Source organism: Bidens hawaiensis, unplaced genomic scaffold (assembly GCF_021521415.1).
Source record: "Bidens hawaiensis isolate Kalapana, Puna unplaced genomic scaffold, B.hawaiensis_p1.1 tig00002477_1, whole genome shotgun sequence".
Classification (NCBI taxonomy): Eukaryota; Viridiplantae; Streptophyta; class Magnoliopsida; order Asterales; family Asteraceae; genus Bidens; species Bidens hawaiensis.
In genome coordinates, this window is record NW_027491136.1 from 2884604 (window position 1) to 2905646 (window position 21043).

The 21043-nt window shown below is 36.5% G+C and overlaps 1 protein-coding gene and 1 pseudogene across 2 annotated transcripts; both read right to left on the reverse strand.

The window, feature by feature from the left end:
• Positions 1–1725: 1725 nt before the first annotated feature.
• Positions 1726–5304, reverse strand: LOC143619629 (protein MIS12 homolog; annotated as a pseudogene). The gene is made up of 7 exons (XR_013151211.1): positions 5183–5304; positions 5048–5105; positions 4811–4930; positions 3276–3371; positions 3050–3188; positions 1985–2123; positions 1726–1902 (listed from the first exon to the last, which is right to left on the reverse strand). The product of XR_013151211.1 is annotated as a protein MIS12 homolog (transcript).
• Positions 5305–6335: 1031 nt separating this feature from the next.
• On the reverse strand, positions 6336–9443 carry LOC143619705 (calcium sensing receptor, chloroplastic-like). Its single transcript, XM_077091573.1, has 6 exons — positions 9167–9443; positions 7897–8133; positions 7464–7656; positions 6945–7086; positions 6732–6863; positions 6336–6644 (listed from the first exon to the last, which is right to left on the reverse strand). The coding sequence occupies exons 1-6, from the start codon at positions 9386–9388 to the stop codon at positions 6419–6421; spliced, it is 1152 nt and encodes a 383-aa protein (XP_076947688.1). The 5' UTR covers positions 9389–9443; the 3' UTR covers positions 6336–6418.
• Positions 9444–21043: the final 11600 nt, after the last annotated feature.

Consider the following 21043-nt stretch of genomic DNA (forward strand, 5'->3'; position numbering starts at 1 on the left):
GTTTCTCTATTTTTTTTTCTCAATGACTATTTCATGTTTTTTATGAAACTTAAATTTGATTGTTACGGGTCAAAAATGGGTAATATGAGTATTTTTAAAAGTTTGAGAATGCAAGTAGATTTATCATCAAATTTGTTACGGGTTTAAAGTTTTGACTTGAAAATGTTAAACAAAATAAAGTTAGAATTTTAAACGTGATTTAGGTTTCGAATTTATTTTCAATGGCACTTTTGGAAATAATGAAAGATTCGGGATTTGGCTAATTGACTATTTTTCCCACAACTATTAAAATTTAAGAAAAGACGACGAACACTTTCGACATGCTAACTCCAAGCCTATCAATGCTTCTAATTTTTATCAAATTTGAAACATTTGTGTCAACATTGATTTTTTCCTTTAATGGTGATTAAAATGTAGTGTGTGAAACATGTCATACAAAATTATGCTCAAATGAAGCAAACCATTCACAAAATTGAACAGGTTAACTTATAATTTTTATGTGTTGTCAACTTGTCATTATGGCAAAGTCGAGAAGCCCCCTCAAAATTATAAACTTGTTATTTGCTTTATTTATAACTTGATTATTTGGATCATCTTGTGTGTTACACGGGCTTTAAAACTAGTTTGTATAATATAATATGTTATTTTATACTAGTGTATTTATTATTGGAATAGGTCTACATGAAAAGGGCATGTACCGTTGGAATTTGACGTTATCCAATTAATTTAAGTTCGGTTGTTTTTAATAAACCTGGTCAAGCATGTGAGATGTAATGGCTTACCGATTCTCCAACCTTCCTTTTGTTTTCAGTTCGTTATCTTCTTATTTATAGTACTTTTTGTTTATTTCTGTTTGTTATTTCGATGTATTTAAAGCCTATTGGCCAGCTAATGAAGTTAAGTTTTTCGTGAATTTTATACCAACTGATAATCAATTTATCAATTGGTATCAGAGCAAAACTTCAACCATGAGAGAAAGATCCAATTATGAGTGAAGAAAACCTAAAGATGGGGTGTTCGACGAACATTATGAACACTGGAGCAAGATGATAGAGAACCTGCTGCATGCAAAACAACTGTGGAAGTTGATTGATCCGGGCATGTTGAACCCGCTGTTGGCATCACCGTTAGTGACACCCAAAGAAAGAAGATTGAAGAACTCAACAAAGGAGTTGCAAGTCAAGCACTATCTGACAGACACAAACACAAATCAAATTTTGGTTTCAAAAGCACCATCACTCCTTGCCGGTTACTCATTTCTTTGATAAAGATATATCACTTTCTTTTATATACGTAAGAATGTTAAAAACAAGTTGATCATACTAAAATCACTTTTTTCCCCTTAGAATTGCCCTTTTTATTGTGATCAATCCACCTGATTTAGAATTATAGATATCAATATGTTGGGCCAAAATCCAATGGGCAATGATTGACTTAGGATTAAACCTCTATGAAGCAAACTTCAGTAAAAAGTCAGGAAAGAGTCACACTTTCTTATAAATAGCAATATATATTCTTATTATTTTTATATTATTAATGACATCATCAGTCATACAGTTCCAAAAAACCAGTCCACTTACCGCACCATTGAGGCAGCCTGTTTGGTAGCTGATCTATAGCTATAAAAACATTGTTCATAATCTATCAATAGGTCCCAGCAATTTACTTGGGTACTAATTACTAAATTATCAAAATATGTAAAAATATATGAAACACCAGAAATTCATTTGCATATCTTGGGTTTATACAATTAGAATACAAAAGGAGAATTCTTACTACTTACTACTAAGATATAATGAGCTTGAAAACTTCACAACCAAACTCATTCAACAGCTGAAGTTCACAGTGGTTTCATACATGCAAGAATTTCTTCAGTATCTTCAGGCTTTGCATTGGAGAAGGCTGCATCATATTAAGAAAGCATTACACTATAAATCACAGAACCCTAAATAGAAAAAGACTGAAAATCGCCAAAAAATATTACCATTTCCAGCAATAATCCTCAATAAATCTCCATTCAATAAACCCAATCTATCCGACCGAGCACGTTGAATGTCAGCTGCTCTTTTTGTTCTGTAACTTCTCGAAGTTTGCACGTAATTCCGTTGCAAGCTTTTGTAACTCTGCATCAGCCAATAATACGCTTAGCAAAAATTTACTCAGGATTGAGAAACAAAAAGGCTTTCAAGTTTAGTATTATCATGAATTTATTCATATTATCTTATGAATGTTTAGTATTATCTATATCTTTTTAAGCAAAATAGTATACTAAAAAAATTGATCATATTATCTTACAGATGTTTAGTAATCATAGTTTATTATCCAAAATATGAACTAGAAATTTGTAATCAGATGTCTCGATCCTCTGCATATATTGACTTATATCAAATGGTTGATTATAAAAGATTATGTATAAAAATAACAAAGATTTATATGCGAGTCACAATCAAACTTCTTGATACAATTAAACAAAACAGATACGTGAATGCTAAATTGCAAACTGTATTGTTTCTAAATTTTAAGCCATGTAAGCATTCTCATCCCACCCCCTATCCCTAAACCAAAAATTACACTAAAACTCACTATATTTTCTCTCTCCATTTCAATTAAATAATACTTTTTATACCTTTTATCATTACCTTTTCTCTTTCCTTCACTCACAACCACTTTCAAAATATATTAAAAAATTATAGGGGGTGAACAGTAACTTTTCAAATATACAGAAAAATCACTACTTTCTCTAAAATATAAAAACTCTTCACTCACAACACCCTAAATCACTCACTAAATTATAAAAACACCCCTCACATAAAAAGAGGGGTGGGATGAGAATGCTCTGATACTTCATTTAAAACAGGCTGTTTGACCGCATCCATTTTTGTCAAAAACCATTCCGACCCAAACCAAAATGACCACTTTCTAAAATAAATGGTTTGACCCGAATCTTACCCTGCCGCCCCGCCCGTTTGGCCAGGTATACTCAAGATTGAGAAATGAGAAAGGTTTAATTAACAATGTATACTCTACAGGATAAGCATATTTGTAATACCTTTGTATGCATCATCCTCAGAAACTTGTTCAGACAACTTCATTAACTCATTAACCGAGGCTGCTTTTTGATTACTAATAATAGATTGTCTTTCCAGTGCCTTTATCTCTTGCTTCAGTTTAACAGACTCTTGTTCAGCCTGTGTAAAAGATGTAAAACTTTGTTCAACAACTATAAAAGTATATATTAATATATGAATCAACAATAAACAAGATTTATATTTTACCAAAGTAAGTTTTGTTCTCAAGGAATCCAACTGTGTATCAAGATCAGAATTAACAACAGCTTCAACATCCATTGTATCAGCATCAGATGTTTCATCCTGAAGACAGATAAGTAACTGAATTCAGCACAAATCTTATAATAATATAGCTATTAATTTTTACTGGAGGGATGCAAATTATATCATTTTCACCTACATTCAAACCATGGCATTAACAATAAAGCTTATAAGATGTAAACACCATTTGAGGAAAAATATCGGATATCAGTCGAGGACCGATATTTGAGATATCGGTTATCGCGGTGAGATATCGGTGGGATGTCGGTAATTTTAATATCATGCAAAATTTTTATATATATAGCACTTTAACACTAACGATTCAGTATATTCTCCTACTATTAACAAATTATCCTTTTGCAACTTGCAAAACACTAACAATTGTAGCAAGTAGGAACTGATTAAGACTCAAAACACCAACATTAAACACTAAAAGTTGAAAATTAAGACTTACACCCTGATATCGGGAATATCGGTCAATATCGCCGATATTATCGGTACCGGGTATTTTGATCGATATTTCACATGAGGACCAATAACCTAGATACCACCGAGATACCACTGAGATTGACTGCATAGTTTGGGGGCATTGTCTCAATTCATGTTAATTCATATCCGGTGTTGGGAAAGTCGTATTTAGTCGGTGACTGGTCGCTGATCGGAGGTCTGCTGAGTAACTATTGGGTAACTGGTGAGAAAATCAGTAGTCTGACCAGATCAGTCCTAGCCGGACCTAGTTGAACCTAATCGGTCAAAGCTGAACCAAACTGGTTCTAATCGGCCTTAATTCCGGCAATTTGAGGCAGTTTCAGCCAATTTCCAGCTACTCTAGCAATTTCCAGTCAAACTCGGACACTTTCCATATATATACATGAAAATGTATATATGTATAAAAAACTGACAATAACTTATGAAAATGTGTGTGTGCATGTGAATATAAATGTGTCTACCCCACTGTCCGAGCTCGGCTCATTTTGACTTACGACAGCTTGAGCTTGGCTCGTTTCGAGCACTTATTCTAAAGCTCAAGCTCGGCTCGTTTATTATTTATATACATTTTTAATTATACTTATATACTTTGAGAAAAAACCTTAAACGGGCCTAAGCTTGGCTCGAGCTCGTGCAGTACATTAAACGAGCCAAATCTCATCTGTGTAGTGTGAAATTAATACATAGAAGCCCAAATTATGTGTAACTTAAAAATACACAAAGCTCGTTAAGGCTCAATGAGCCTAAACGAGCATTCCATACAAGGCTCAAGCTCAGACTCGATAGCTAAACGAGCTTAATTTGAGGCTCGGGCCTGACTCAGGCTCAAAAAACCTCGCCTCTGGTTGATCTTTTTATCGATCTGAACTCGAGCAGCATTGTTTATATCTAAATAGCCTATTTTAATGGTCACTTTCTGATGTAACCAAATCACACATTTACATTTCAAAGCAGAAAACCAACAATTTGGAAGAACTAGTACAGAGGCTTACATCTTTCGGAAGCGAAAACCCTTCTGGAACCATAAAAACCCGAAGAAAGCAATACTTCTCCCACATAGTCAACCGTTTGTCCAGAGCAGATTGAATCATGTTCCGAATAGAATCCAAACCCTAAATAACAGCAATCACCAGACAACAACCAATCCACAACAAATAAAACAAAATTAACAATAGAAGCAGCTAGAAACCATAATTAGAACCTAAAAGTGAATCAATTAACAGACAGACCTTGGTTAAATCTTCGGATCTATCTGAGCCATCGACCTTAAGTTGACTTGATGACTCCCTGTAAGAACATTATTAATATACGCATAGTGAACAGAAATTAGTACAAATTGGGGATATATATAGAATGAGAGTAACTGGTGAAGATAAGTGAAGGCGCTATCGATTAATTCGTCAACGATATTTAGTGCAGCGTTGATGAAGAGCTGGGGGTTGAGGCTGAGTGAATCGAAAATCGCCTCGCTCTCACTGCCCTCCATCTGCATCTCGAAGAAACTGGGATGCTTCGTTTTCTAATTTTCCCGCCTTATGTAATCCGAAATTTTGGGGGGTTTTGCCCATTTGTAACATAAGCATTTTATGAAGGGTTTAAACTGTAAATATGTTGAGTTTGTTTCATAACTTTCATTAGTTACAGATCTAGTCCCTGGTATTTTTACTATAACATAACACTGTTAGTATTTTTGTCAATTTGAAGTCGAGATCTTTTAAATTTTAAAAGTTTGACCAGAATATCCTTGGATTAAAATAAAAAAGAAAGAAATATGAAAATAAAATAGGTGATTTTTAAGCCCCTTTTTTGATTTTAAAGTGTTTTCAACATATTTAAGTACATAACTGTGATAATTAATATATTTCAAAACCAGTGAAAACAATGTCTTTAACGGGTTAAGCGGGAGTGTTTTTGTGCATGGGCGGACCTACTGTGTGGAGAAGGGGGGCAACCCGCCTTAAAATTTCATTTTCTTGAAGCATATATGCGATTTATTTCAACCCCCTCCATAAAATTTTGAAATCGTCCGCATCTATGGAAACTACAGAGGACTTGAGTGAAAAGAGAAAAAATCTCTAGGTCCGCCACTGGTTTTGTATGTGGGTTTTTGGGGATGTTTTGGTAGATAATTATGATCAGGCTATGCTCTTGAGTATTTTGGTCTTAATTGTGTGCTCTAATGTTGTGTTGTTTGGTTATACGAACAAATGCTCATTTCTTTGATTTATAGCATGATTTATTGATTTATATGTGGTGTGTGTCGGGTACTGTGGTATAGAGAATGATCGTGTTAGTTATTTTGGAATAATATAGGTAGATTTGGAATTTCAAGTGGATTTATGCAGTTATATCGGTGGGTTAATGTTGGTAAACTATAATTCGTAAACAATAAGGTATAAATGCAGTTATATTAATTATTTTGTACTGAAGGTTTATGATTATTTGTTAAAGACTAGCCAGTTTTAAATGTTTTAATTATCTAAAACGAGTGACCGGACTATAACTTTTCAACAGAGGTTACAATAACTTTTTTATACTCACTTCAAATACTAACACCATTGTTACACACATACAATTTGAAGAAAAGAAAAAAAAAAGAATCACTCAGAAAGCAACTTGGTTGAGCTTGTAGTACCGAAACTTCTCACAGCAGGAATGACTCGTGATGGTGATAATACACGCGAAAATGATACGTTATATGAATCGGTTCCTAGCCGGCTCTGTAACCATCCCTTGCTTCCCGAGAACCCGTCAGCCACGATCCAGCAGTTTTGGAACCCAAGCGCGGTTAAATATTTAGCAACTATCTTGGCCGAATCCGTGTACCTGATGAATTAAAAACATAAAACTTTATCTGAACCTCTATAAATTAAAAGAAAAATAATATTGTACGATGAAAATTAGAAAACCAACGTGTCAAGAATCACAATCTTGGAGCCTTTGTTGATTTTCTTGAGATATGATATCTTTACTGCAGCGATTTCGGCTTCTAGTTTCTTGGTGTTTCTAACAAGTCCTTTTAATTTGCTTGGTAATTCTTCCAATCTGAAGATTATAATTTGAATGACAAAATTAGTGGGCATGTGAATGATGATAGTAGACTGTTTGGAGAAAACTGCTACTTACGGGACGGCAATCAATTTGTTTTTGGCACTTGCAGGAAGCCGTGGAATGCCTGATTTGTCCTTATCTTTTTCGGATCTGATATCGATCAAAGTGTAGTTGTTTGATGATACAAGATCAAGAACTTGAGCAGGGGTGAGGTCACCTGAACATTGCAATTACAAATAAAAATAGTTTCATATATGAGCAACACTTAAAGCATGCACTTAGCACGGGTGACAATTTCTAACACAACATGAAAATAACCAGTATTTAGGTTGTCATGTCTAACACTTTTAATAAATAGCTCGTGTTCTGGTACAGTGGTAAGCCTGTTTTTTTATAATATTTTGCTTTTTCTAAAGTTCAATTAATGTCATATTGTTAATTACAACTTATTTCTAGAATCTAGCAAGTTTATGAGCCCAAAATAGCCATGTCATGGAATCAAGTATGTATCCTACATTATATTAGAAACACTTTATATGGTGATTAATTGTTCATATTTCATCATATAAGGTGTTTAATTGTTCGAAATTTTACCTTTGTACCCACGAAAGTTGAAAGAGATGAGGGAGAAGACTGGTGGAAGTAGAAAATAAGCTAGCACCAAAACTCCACCGGTGACAGCAATGGTGGTCGGATCAGCCGATGAGATGGTCTCCACTGTTGTTGAGGCAATCGGCTTAGCCTCCTGGATCACTTTCCCTGTTTGCTCTGCTGCATCTACTACTGTCTGAAATATAAGAGAATGATCAACCGCATTTTGTGTACACAACTCATACAGTATACATATACAACGGGTAGCAAACATAACCTAACAATACTTTTACTACTTTGACTAGGAAATTCATATTCAAAATATGCAACTAATAACGGCGGGAATTCGACGAATCACTGATATACACAAACAATTAAATGTTAACAGAAGCAATCAAACTTTTGAATTTTGACTTTTGATGGAGTTATGGAGTACCTTAGTAACAGACTGAGTATCAATCCCGGAGCTCTGAATCGCTTCTTGTGCTTTCTTCGACGCCTCTGAAATCACGGGTGTAGCGATCTTTACCGCCTCACCTCCGGCCTGCTTCAACACCGGCATTGCCACTTCCATCGCCGGCTTTAGAATTTCCGTCAACGTTTTAATTGCATTTCCGGTTATCTCAAACACATCAGAACTCACCTTCTGAACCTGGTCAATCTTCTCTTCCACCTAAAATTCGCCACCAAACTGTTAGGATGTCGGTAATACAAAGCATGCACACAATCAAACTACATAAATTAAACTATCACAAGACAGAAGGATTTAAGTGGCTCGGTCTAAGCTAACCTTCACGGAATTTATTATTGTTTTATGCTCTAACACACGTGATGAGAAATTACAACTCCAATAATTATAATATATATGCATTTGGCTTTAGTGGCAGAGCCGGAACAAGAAGGGGACGAACTTCCCTGAATCGTGGAGCTCAAGTCCGTGAGCTTCGTTTGTAGTTGCAAACGATAAGCAGAGAGAGGGGGGGTGGGCCACCACTGTCACATCGCAATCGCATACATATATATACAATTTTAATACTTTTTTAACGTGTTTTGTGGAAGTTTTGTATTGTGGTAAAATTTGAAGTTTTTTAGGAAGATTTGAAATCTAATGTGGTATATTGAGGTGAAGGTTTGTAGCTCTTATCTCAAGGCACATGATCGATCATCACTTTATTATTGCAACAGAAAATTGACTTAAAATCTCACTACAATAATTCTCTATTGATCACACATCTAAAACCTTTAACCAAGCCTTATATTTATAATCTGACCCTAACCTGACGACAAAGACATCACCATATTAATCATATTACAAGTTAAAAAATTAAACTAGCTTGACCAACTTATCAGCGTGGTCCTTTCAGATTCACCAACTTGTGAATACGATCGGGAGTTACATTAGCATCAGAGATGCTTCAATAAAAGTAGAAGGGGCTTAAATGGTGGGGCCAACCCCAGATACAACGGGGCGTTATGAGGGCTCGGTTAAATCGGTAACCAGGGTTTTAACAAGGAAATGGTGGGGCCAACCCCAGATACAGTCACACCTTTTCTTTTTTTGTTGTCTTCTGTTTAATGTTTAGCTAATCATAACGCACTTAGTTAAACCTCACTGCAAGGGACGTGTCGGTTTAACTAAGTAGCAAATAGAACAACCAGCATAAGAATTGAAATCTAATCTAAGAGACAGAAATGATGAAACTTACTTGAGTTATAGATGAAACAATGTCGTCTTTGGAAATGGTGAAGGCATTAGCTTCAATAGGAGCTGTGAAGAGAGCTAGCAAGGATAGAGAGGTGGATGTGGAGAGTGAAAGAGGAGATGAATCGGGTCGGAGTTGGGTTTTGGGTGCGGGTTTGAATGGTATCAGGGTTTTGGGTGGGGAGTGGTGGTGGAGTTTAGCGGTGGCGGGAGCTCGGAAGGCCATCACCACCGCCGATCAGTGGGAGATAATAATAATTAGAGGTGAGGGAGGGAGTATTTGGTTATTATTATTCAGGTTATTCCATGAGGAGATATAAAAACAGTGGAATGGTTGGTGGTTCAGCAACTCACAAATTCACCATTCATTTTCCATCTTCAATGAGGCTTGGCCCCACCTAAACAAGTAGTACTCATAAAAGTACAATGGAATTTACAAAAGAGAAAACTCGAAAAGTATTATAATATATGTTGTTTGTTAATTTTATATTTATATGGCTCATAACAATTTCAAACGATATGTGGCTTCTCTTTCTTTGTAAATGTGATATGCCAAATGGCATTGCTCAAGAGTAACTATAATCATGTATATTTTTTATCATACTAAGCATAGCTATGAACTAGTTTGATAGCTGACTAATTCTCGAGTAATATATCAAGTTTCGGGTGTCTGCCATAAGTATTCTTGTTCCTGTTTTTTTCCTTGCCCTCTGCAAAGTTTGTCATGTTTATATTTTTTTCATACAAAAATATAATTTACATGTGAAAAATATAAATGTTGAGGAAACTCATGATAGTTAGGAAACTCATGATAGTTAGTTATTGCATTATATGTAAAAATATGAAACTAGTGCAGGTTGAGGAAGCTCAATTAGCTCGTGGTAGGTAGTTAGAGTGTTTTGAGTATATGAATCTTTCATCTTATAATAGTGTTGTATGCAATATAATTAAAATCAGATCAGGTCTAACCGAAAGCCATTAATACCACAAGTCCAGTTACATGTTGACAGATCAAGAACGAATTGATAACGGAAACACAAACGCTCGTTGTTCCTTACCACTAATGTGCTCTACCACTATCAATGCTGACTTTACATCCACATGATGTAATTGCCATCCTTCAGTAGCTGCAATGGCAATGAGCATACGTACGGTTTCAAGTCTCGCCACCGAAGCAAGACCTCGTCAAAATCGACTCCGGGTTGTTGCACGTAACCCTTTGCCATGAATCTTGCTTTATATTTATTAATCGAATCATCCGCATTTATTTTCACCTTAAAAACCCACTTCAATCCGATAACTTTAACCCCTCTCGGTAACTCGGTCAACTTTCATGTGCCGTTTCTTTTAATGGATTCGAGTTCCATTTGCATAGCCTTTGTCCACTCCGGTTTGGATTTTGCTTCACCAAAATTCCTTGGTTCACATTCTTCTAACAAAAGAAGTTCAATGTCCTCCACTTCCGAACATAGGACATAATCATTGAACTTAACCGGTGCGATAGTGTAACATTTTGGGTTTTTCCGTTTCATGTTTGTACCCGACCCGGTTCGTTTTCGGTTTAAATTATTAATAAAAGGTTTCTTTTATTCCTTTTTATATTTATCAAGCTATCAAGAATGTGCAATAACCCCCCTTAAATTAACGATTTATCATTTTTGCACCCTGACCAAAGATGAAGGAACAATATGCAAATTGTATTCAAAGATTATAATAATAAAATAATCTTTTCCCACTTTCTTCTTCTTTCGGCCGACAACCCATCCCAAACTCTTTCTTGGACCTCAATTTTCGGTGTTATAATCAAAATTGATCTTGCCAAATCAATAATTGACTTAATTACGATCCTACCGACATGTTAATTATAGAAATCGAATCAAAATTCACAGCTATTACGATCTAAATGAACCGCGGCTTAACCGACCTCCAAACTACTATATAAACACAATGATAATTCAATTAAACGTGTGCACACATTCCTCTCAACCCCGTGAATCAAAACCCTAACTCAATTACAGTTGATAGCGTCGTCAAGACCTGAGTTGATTTCAAGTTCAGCCGCGACCTATTTGTTGTTTGTTAACCCGCAATCTGCAACTAGAAACGGTAATTGATTTGTGCATCTAGTTCTTCGTTAACCCAATAATGTAAACCCTAAATCAATTTTGTCAAACATTAAGCGAATAAGCCGAATAAGAAATCTAGGGCTTGTTATCATATTAGGGATTAACAGTGCGTCTGTATATATTTTAGTCTGCTTCATCTTGTAACGAAGTCAGACACCTGCCTTTATGGCAGGTGCACGCTTTGGTAACTCCAAACCGGCCTGGGGACGTAGGTCCGAGCCCCCCAGGTCCAGTTTTGTTAGATTTTATTTTTTTAATAGTTCTAAATCACTTTTTAACCATTAAACTAAATATATAACATTTAATAAACATTAGTTTAGCTAAACCGAACCCCATACGCTTGTTTTTCCTCGTCGTGAAACCCTCTTCTCTTGAATTAACTATAGTATATACAAATATATGTATCTTTAATAATAAATGATATGGTATATATATATTTTTATCATATATCTTTAACAATAAATGATATAATAATTATTTTCATAGCTATGAAACCGAACTAATTTAAAAGATCAAATAATCCTTCCCGTTAATATGTAAATACAATTATGCTTCATATTAAACTCTTATATAGATATTATGTATAATTTAGTTAATAACTATTTCTATTATTCTTTTGCATGAAAAATATAAATAAAATATTTAGGGATTATCATATATTAATAATAATAATAATAAATAGTACAAATACTAACAGTAATAAATATAGTTCTTTAAAACCCTTAAAGACGTCAAATCTTCCAAACCGATTAAATCTCAATAATGGCATTGAAACTAATAATATCACATCAAACTCAAATCGTTATGTTTATTAATTCTTTTCCTCATTTAATACTATTGCTAAACAATTAGGGCACTCTTGTTGACGTATCTCGAAAGCTTGAACGTGTTCATTCCTCGCTTTTTATTATTATCTCATCCTCATTAATCCTCATATAAGGTAAGTAATTCACATCCCCCTTTTTACCGTTTTATATTTTGGGGACGTTTGCGTTAAATCATTTTCACTACAATTCCACTATTTGCATTATATGATATTGCTCAATTAGTTATATGTGCAAATGTGACTATGTGTTTATTTTATGTTTTGGTGGTTGGTATCTCATCCTCATCCTCATTACTATGATCATACGCTGTCGGAGTAGCTCGTTATCCATGGGATTCGAGTGAAAAGACAACTTTTATATTATTGTTATGCTAGTTGTAATATTTCATATTATCGCAAGGAATTGTCATTTTTATATTATATATATTCAAAAACCGTGATTACTTGCCCAACTTTTTGTTGACAAACTATGTATTTTCCCGCATATCGCAGGTAGCTATATTGGATGAAGCAAGAGATTTAAAGAATAGTTGACCTTAGGTTGCATGATGAATTAAAGACTTATTTATTTTTTATATTTTATTTAATTGTAATGTTTATTTCCATGAGACAATATTTGTGCTTTTGCGTACTTGAATAATATGAATTTAATAATTTAGATATTGACACGTGTATTTATTTTAGTGTCTTTTGAGCTATGATACAATTATGTCGCGCCTCGGCATATAACGCCGTAGGTTGGGGAGTGACAGATTGGTATCGGAGCTGAAGGCTATAAGATAGGTGGTTAGACGTAACGTCCTAGTAGCATGTTTAGGGTCCCTATACGTGCACCCTATTTATTTAAATTTTTGTACATAGCTTAATTTATTTAAATTGTTTATCATATAAAATTGTACATGAAAGCACACACTTGTTCCGAGGCTATGCCTCAAAATCATTTTTCAAAATTTTAGGATGATTTTAAATCGAGAAATTCCTTAAGAATTCCCACCTTTTACCTCCCCTCTCCTTGAGGATGATTCGTGTAACGAATACGTAGTAACTGTAAGGGGGACACACCTGTACACTGATCCCTTGACACCAAGGCTTGCGAGCCTAAGGAAGTGCAATGCGCATACATCTCAATCAACCGTGAGACCTGGTTGCCTTCCTGGAGGGTGAGGTGTGAGTGTGAAACTTGTTAGGCCAAAGCGTATCACACCAAACGTTCACGAATCTACTACCCTCATTGTATCAATCGTGGTCATGTGATGATCATATCCTTAATTTATAACCGAATTCACGGTGATACGTGGCTAAACTCGGTTTTCCGTATTGTGTTTTAGTTGAATAGTTGGGTGAAGTACACAAATACGGGGTGATTCCCGAAGTACTTCAACCATCTATCTCAACACCCCTCACAACTCAATTTTAATTGGTTTTTGATATTTTCATCTCGTTGGAAGGAACCATGGTGATTAATGAAGTCCTAACCAACAAATGAAACCCCACGTTTCAATTTTAAGTTATGTTATGACTATTTATTGATGTATTTTATTTTATTTATCATTCCTCATTACGTCAACACTTATAAAATCACGTCTCATAAATGACTCCATTCTCAACCTCAACCACAAACTCAACCTCAAATTGTTAAATAGAATTCACAAGTATCGATTTACACAAACTCAACCTCAAATTGTTAAATAGAATTCACAAGTATCAACTTATACAAACTCATACATTTACAACATTTACCCAAGTCTCATAAATTTTACACATTTAATCCTTGCAGTATGTCTTCCCATCTCATCAACCGTACCCGCCGCGCTAGCAAATCTGGCCGTCGCATGTCATCTCGCATTACGAAGGGAATCATGGAACCCTTCCCAATGGTCATCTCCCAACTCTAAGTCGTGAATGCTGCTAATGTTCCCGCAAACTCTAATGTTTTCACTATCAAGCAATTCACCAACGCTAACCCAACTAATTACTTTGGGACTGAGGGTGCTACAACCCTTCTTCAATGGTTCGAGCACATGGAAAGCGTGTTCCACCACTGTGCATGTCCGGATGACAAGAAGACCACGTATGCATCAAGTGTTTTCAAATCTAGTGCTCTTACTTGGTGGAATAGCAAAAAGAGAGACCTTGGGGCTGAGGTTGCCATGGCCTTGCCATGGGATGACCTCAAGAAGCTCATGTAACACACCGGCTAAAGCGGAAAAGCCCGAGTGTGACGTACAGATTGTTCAAACATACGTGACACTATTTGGTGACAATAATAACATTAATTCATTTAATAAGCCAAGTAACACAAGTTCGAAAATAACAATACAAATTCAAACCAAAACATAATCATAACAACAGTTCTTTTATTGAAAATACCCTAAGTAATCTAAGTGTCATCAATGCTTCAACCTCTAATCACGGTACCTGTAACATATGTATAAAATATGGTCAGCTATAAATATAGCTTGTGAGATTTCCACGGTTTAAATACTACACAAAAACCATACAATGCCATGAAAACTTGTGAAAAGCACATAAGGGTTCTTTACGCTCGATGCAATGGACCTGAGCATAAAGAACAAGCGAAGGTCCTTTCCGGTTGGGGCTACCAACGTATTTGGATATGAGGTCCCTTTTCCACTCGATACAAATGGACCCGAGTGCAAAGGGGGCGTATGATCATACTTAATGAGGAAACCACTTGAAATCCACGTATATTACAATTAAGCAAATAAGCACACAAGTCCATGATTGAATTGTAGTTTGTAAGTAATCGAAGTAATAACAATTGAATTTTATAAGGATACATATGTCACCCCAAAACATTAAAACATTTAAAAAAAGGGGTTGTGAAAACTCACCTTAGTAATTGAAGTGAAAAAGGAATAGGAATAACTCGAAGGCGTCAAAGGAAACCGAAGCGGTCAATCCGTACGAACTATAAATAAGAATAAACACGACTTTTAACGACTATTCTAACCGGATTTTAAAGTTGATTACTTGTATGAATAACTTTAAAAGTTAGTTATTATTTTATTATAATTTATTACTAACTCTATAGCTCTCAGATTATTTTATTATTATTTAAGCTTTAACGAAAGGTTGGTTGTTAATGTTAATTACGCACTATAGTGGCGCGAAAACGAATTTTAAACATTCGAAATACTTGAACTATTGTTTACAAGTCGAAAATATAATTGTTGCTTTAACAAAACGATTTTTAGAGAATTAAAGTTTACTTTGCAATTATTACACGATTTTTAATAACGACTTATGAAAATGAGAAACTTGATTTTTATATGTAAAACAATGACATATATTTTATAGTTAATTTACATAATTTTTATTTAATTTAAAAAGGTTTTTATAAATTTATTATGATTTTTAAATGATTAAAATGGTTAATTGATTAAACTGAATTAATTAATAATAATAATAAAAAGAAAAAGCATATGTCTGACCCGGGTTTCGAACCCGGGTCTCAGTGATACGGGTTTACAGTGATAACCAACTGGTCTGGGTCTTCTATTCGTTAAGGTTATGGTTTCCATTCTTTAAATATAGTAACAGTTTAAATGGATTTTGATAATAATGTTAATAATAGTTATTGGACCAAAATAATAAAAACGCATGACCCGGGTTTCGAACCAGGGTCTCATGGTTATGATGTTCGGGTTTAACCAGTTGGACTACAAGATCAATTCATTTTAGGTATAAGAAAAAATATATATATATATATGTAGTATTTCAGATTCATCTTCTTCATCATAAGAACATGAACCTTAATTATTCAATTGAGGAATCTGCTCCATGTTCGTTTTAATTTGTTTAGGGGTTTTGTTTATTAGTGTAACGACATTAACAAGCATATAACAACTACCTTAATATGTTTTGTTTTGGCCGAAACCTAGTTGTCGGACAATAAAATAAAAAGGCTCCCAATTACAGAGAAATCTGTGTATTAGAGGGGGATTGGAGAGAATGAGCGAGTTGTTTATGAGTTTAGGCGTCTATTTATACTAGGTGGAGGAGCGTCTTCACATTAATTCGTTGATTTGATTATCCGGATTTTCCGGTGAGGATCACAGGTTTGACTCGCGGCGAGATATCGTAATTAAATAGTTAGTTAGGATGTTATATCTACGGAGAATGATTTCCGTATAAGCACCTTGGGTCAACACGTGTTAAAATGGGGTTTTTGGCTACCTCCGGCGGCCGGAGGTGTGGCCGGAAAAACGGGTATAGGGGGCGGGTAGGGTTTTGTTATTTTACTATAATTTGAATTAAAATGTTACACTATTAGTCCCTGAAGTTTAAAGAACCTTTAAATGATAATATAAATATCTTTTAAGTTAAATAAAGTTTTCAAGTTTACATTTTTAACCCTAAACTTTATAATTAATTATATAGTTCTCGATTTTGGATTATCTACGCGTACGGCTCGATTACTTTAAGGCTCGGAAATGTATAAACACTTGAATAACAACAAATAATGAACATTAAATGTCGAGAATCACTTTATCAAAACATTTAATACATCGAAACGACCCAACGGGTCGGGTTTACAATACGAACACGAATCGAAAATTGACGAATGTCACAACATTCCCTACTTTTGAAAATTTCGTCCCGAAATTAGGCTAAAGAATCCGTATCAAACAAATGGGGATACTTGGTTCGGATTTGGTCTTCCCGTTCCCAAGTAAATTAAGCGCCTCGTTTAGATTCCCAACGAACCTTTACCAAAGGTATACGGCTACGTTTGGTCTCTTTGTCTATGCGGTCCATAATTTCCACCGATTTCTCAACAAAGTGCATAGATTCATCGATGCGCACTTCGTCAAGTAGTATGTGAAGATTCTCCTCGGCTAAGCATTTCTTAAGATTCGACACATGAAACGTCGGATGAACATTCGTGAGTTCTTATGGAAGTTCAAGAGTTAGGCCACGCTACCAACACGATTGATGATTTTGAAAGGTCCAACATATCGAGGAGATAGTTTACCTTTCTTACCGAAACGAACAACACATTTCCAAGGAAATACCTTGAGTAGGACACGATAACCAACATTGAACTCGAGAGGTCGTCTACGGTTATCCGCGTAGCTCTTTTGACGACTACGAGCGGCTAATAGGTTTTGTAGAATTTGGGCAATTCGATCGGTGGTCTCTTGGACAAGTTCGGGACCGGTGATTTGGGTTTCACCAATCTCATTCCAACAAATCGGAGAGCGACACTTACGACCATAGAGTGCTTCGAACGGAGCCATACCGATGCTCGTATGAAAACTGTTATTGTAGGAGAACTCAATCAAATGAAGATAAGAATCCCAGTTTCCACCAAAATCCAAAACATAAGACCTAAGCATATCCTCAAGTGTTTGAATCGTCCGCTTGGATTTCCCATCGGTTTGAGGACGATAGGCGGTGCTAAGGTCCAAACGAGTTCCCAACACGGTTTGCAAAGATGACCAAAAGTGAGAAGTAAAACGACTATATCACGGTCGGAAATAATACGCAAGGGTACACCATGACGACACACGATACGTTGAACCTAAATTTGAGCGAGTTGATCCACCGAGAACTTTTCATTCATCGGAATAAAGTGGGCGGACTTAGTCAAACGGTCGACAATAACCCAAATTCCGTCGTGGCGGTTTCGAGTGGTTGGAAGTTTAAACACGAAATCCATGGTCACATCTTCCCATTTCCAAATCGGGATGTGCGGCTGCACGAGTAAACAAGATGGTCACTGATGCTCGGCTTTAACTTTAGCGCAAGTAAGGTACTTCGCGACGTACAATGCAATGTCTTTTTTCATGCCGGGCCACCAAAATGTGGACCGTAAGTCGAAATACATTTTATCCGCACCAGGATGAATAGAATATTGCGACTTATGGGCTTCGTCCATAATGAAAGTACGAAGATCGTCATGATTGGGAACCCATAAACGATTAAGGTAATATAACAAACCATCACGCTTAGTTTCGAGTTGAAGCTCGGCGCCACAAGACATTTCATCGTGCATATTACCCTCGGTGACCGAGACATGTTGGGCTTCAAAGATTCGGAGTTGGAGATCAGTTTGGACGGTCACGCTATGAAGCAATATCGATTTCACATGAGTCTTTAGGCTAAGGGCATCGGCTACAACATTCGCTTTACCGGGGTGGTAACGAATTTCGTAGTCGTAATCACTAAGTAATTCGACCCATCGACGTTGCCGCATGTTCAAATCCTTTTGGTCGAAGATGTGTTGAAGACTCTTATGGTCGGTGAATACCACACATTTTGTGCCATAAAGGTAATGTCTCCAAATTTTTAACGCAAAAACAACAGCACCGAGCTCGAGATCATGCGTCGTGTAATTCCTTTCATGAACTTTGAGTTGCCGAGAAGCGTAAGCGATGACTTTACCTCGTTGCATAAGGACGCAACCGAGGCCTTGGTTAGAAACATCGCAATAAACAACAAAGTCCTCATTGCCCTCGGGGAGAGCAAGGATCGGCGCATCGCAAAGCATACGTTTGGGAGTTTGGAAGGCTTCATCTTGCTTTGGTCCCCACACGAAAGGCTTATCCTTGTGAGTCAAGGTGGTTAGGGGCAAAGCGATCTTGGAAAAATTGAGGATGAAGCGACGATAGTAACTCGCTAGACCAAGAAACGAATGAACTTCGGTAGGAGAGGTTGGAGTTTTCCAATTCTTAATGGCTTCGATTTTGGCAGGGTCAACGTGAATACCCTTTTCGTTTACTATGTGCCCCAAGAACGGAATTTCGCTCAACCAGAATTCACACTTCGAGAACTTCGCGTAAAGTTGTTCCTTTCTCAAGAGATCAAGGATGGAATGAAGGTGCTTTGTATGCTCGGTTTTGGACTTAGAATATATGAGAATATCATCAATAAAGACAATCACGAATTTATCTAAGTATGGCTTGCATACGCGGTTCATGAGGTCCATGAATACCGCGGGTGCATTGGTTAACCCAAAGGGCATAACCCTAAACTCGTAATGTCTATATCGAGTTCGAAAGGCGGTCTTGGGTACATCATCTTCATGCAAGCGTAGTTGATGATAACCCAAACAAAGATCAATCTTGGAGAAGCAAGAAGCTCCTTGAAGTTGATCGAAGAGATCGTCGATGCGTGGCAAGGGGTAACGATTCTTGACCGTAAGCTTGTTGAGCTCGCGGTAGTCGATACACATACGGAAGGAACCATCTTTCTTCTTGACGAACAACACAGGTGCTCCCCATGGAGACGAACTAGAGAGAATGAACCCTTTTTCCGAAATTTCTTGGAGTTGGGTAGACAATTCTTGCATCTTGGATGGTGCAAGACGGTAGGGAGCCCTTGCAATAGGAGTTGCACCAGGCACGAGATCAATGCGGAATTCAACTTCTCGAACGGGAGGAAGACCAGAAACGTCATCCGGAAATACTTCGGGATAATCACGAACAACCGGAATATCTTCAATCTTTTGCTCCTTCTTTTCAACAACGTGAGCCACGAACGCTACATCTTGCGCAAGTATGTTTGGGCTTGAAAACAAGTTATGAGGTTAATACTCGAAGGAGAAGGCTTTTCACCAATAACACGAAGGGTTTGACCATCGGCAATCGGAATACGAATTATCTTCTCGAAGCAAACGATTTCGGCACGGTGAGAGGACAACCAATCCATGCCTACTATGATGTCGAAACTTCCCAATTGCATCGGGATGAGGTCGATTGAGAACACGTGGCCATTAAGATTCATCTTGCAACTTCGAATAACAGAATCAATCATCACGGATTTACCATTCGCTACCTCAACAGTGTACGAGCTCTTAAGTTTAGATCGGGGCTTAGCAAGCAAGGACTCAAATTCAAAAGACACAAAACTCATATCGGCACCGGTATCAAATAAAATGGTTGCAAAGTGGTCGTCTACAAGAAACGTACTGTTCACCACATCGCCGTTTTGTTGCGCTTGGTGGGCATTTATCATGAAAGCACGCCCATGGTTATCTTGAGGAGCTTGAATGGCTTGAGCAGCTTGACCCTCTTGAGGTGCAGGTGCTTGAATAGCTAGTAGTGGTGGAGCTTGATTAGCCATCAATTGAGGAACTTGTGGCTGAATCGCTTGGTAGACTTGGAAAGCTTGGAGCTGGAATTGCGGAGTAGTAGCCAGTCGAAGTGTGTTCACGTTTGCGAGTCGTGAACACGCGTTGCGGAAGTAGCCAGGGTCGCCGCAATTATAGCAAGCCCGAATTTGGCTAACGGGTTGGGTATATGGCACGGGTCGGGGCGATTAAATCTCAATAATGGCATTGAAACTAATAATATCACATCAAACTCAAATCGTTATGTTTATTAATTATTTTCCTCATTTACTACTATTGCTAAACAATTAGGGCATTCTTGTTGACGTATCTCGAAGGCTTGAATGTGTTCATTCCTCACTTTTTATTAGTATCTCATCCTCAGTAATCCACATATAAGGTAATTAATTCACATCCCCCTTTTTACCGTTTTATATTTTGGGGGCGTTATGCGTTAAATCATTTTCACTACAATTCCACTTCGCGTGCAAATGTGACTATGTGTTTGTTTTATGTTTTGGTGGTTGGTATCTCATCCTCATCCTCATTTGTATGATCATACGCCGTCGGAGTAGCTCGTTATCCATGGGATTCGAGTGAAAAGACAACTTTTATATTATTGTTATGTTATTGTTATGCTAGTTGTAGTATTTCATATAATCGCAAGGAATTGTCATTTTTATATTATATATATTCAAAAACCGTGATTACTTGCTTAACTTTATGTTGACAAACTATGTATTTTCCCTCATGGCGCAGGTAGCTATATTAGATGAAGCAAGAGATTTAAGGAATAGTTGACCTTAGGTTGCATGATGAATTAAAGACTTATTTTTTTTAATTTTATTTAAT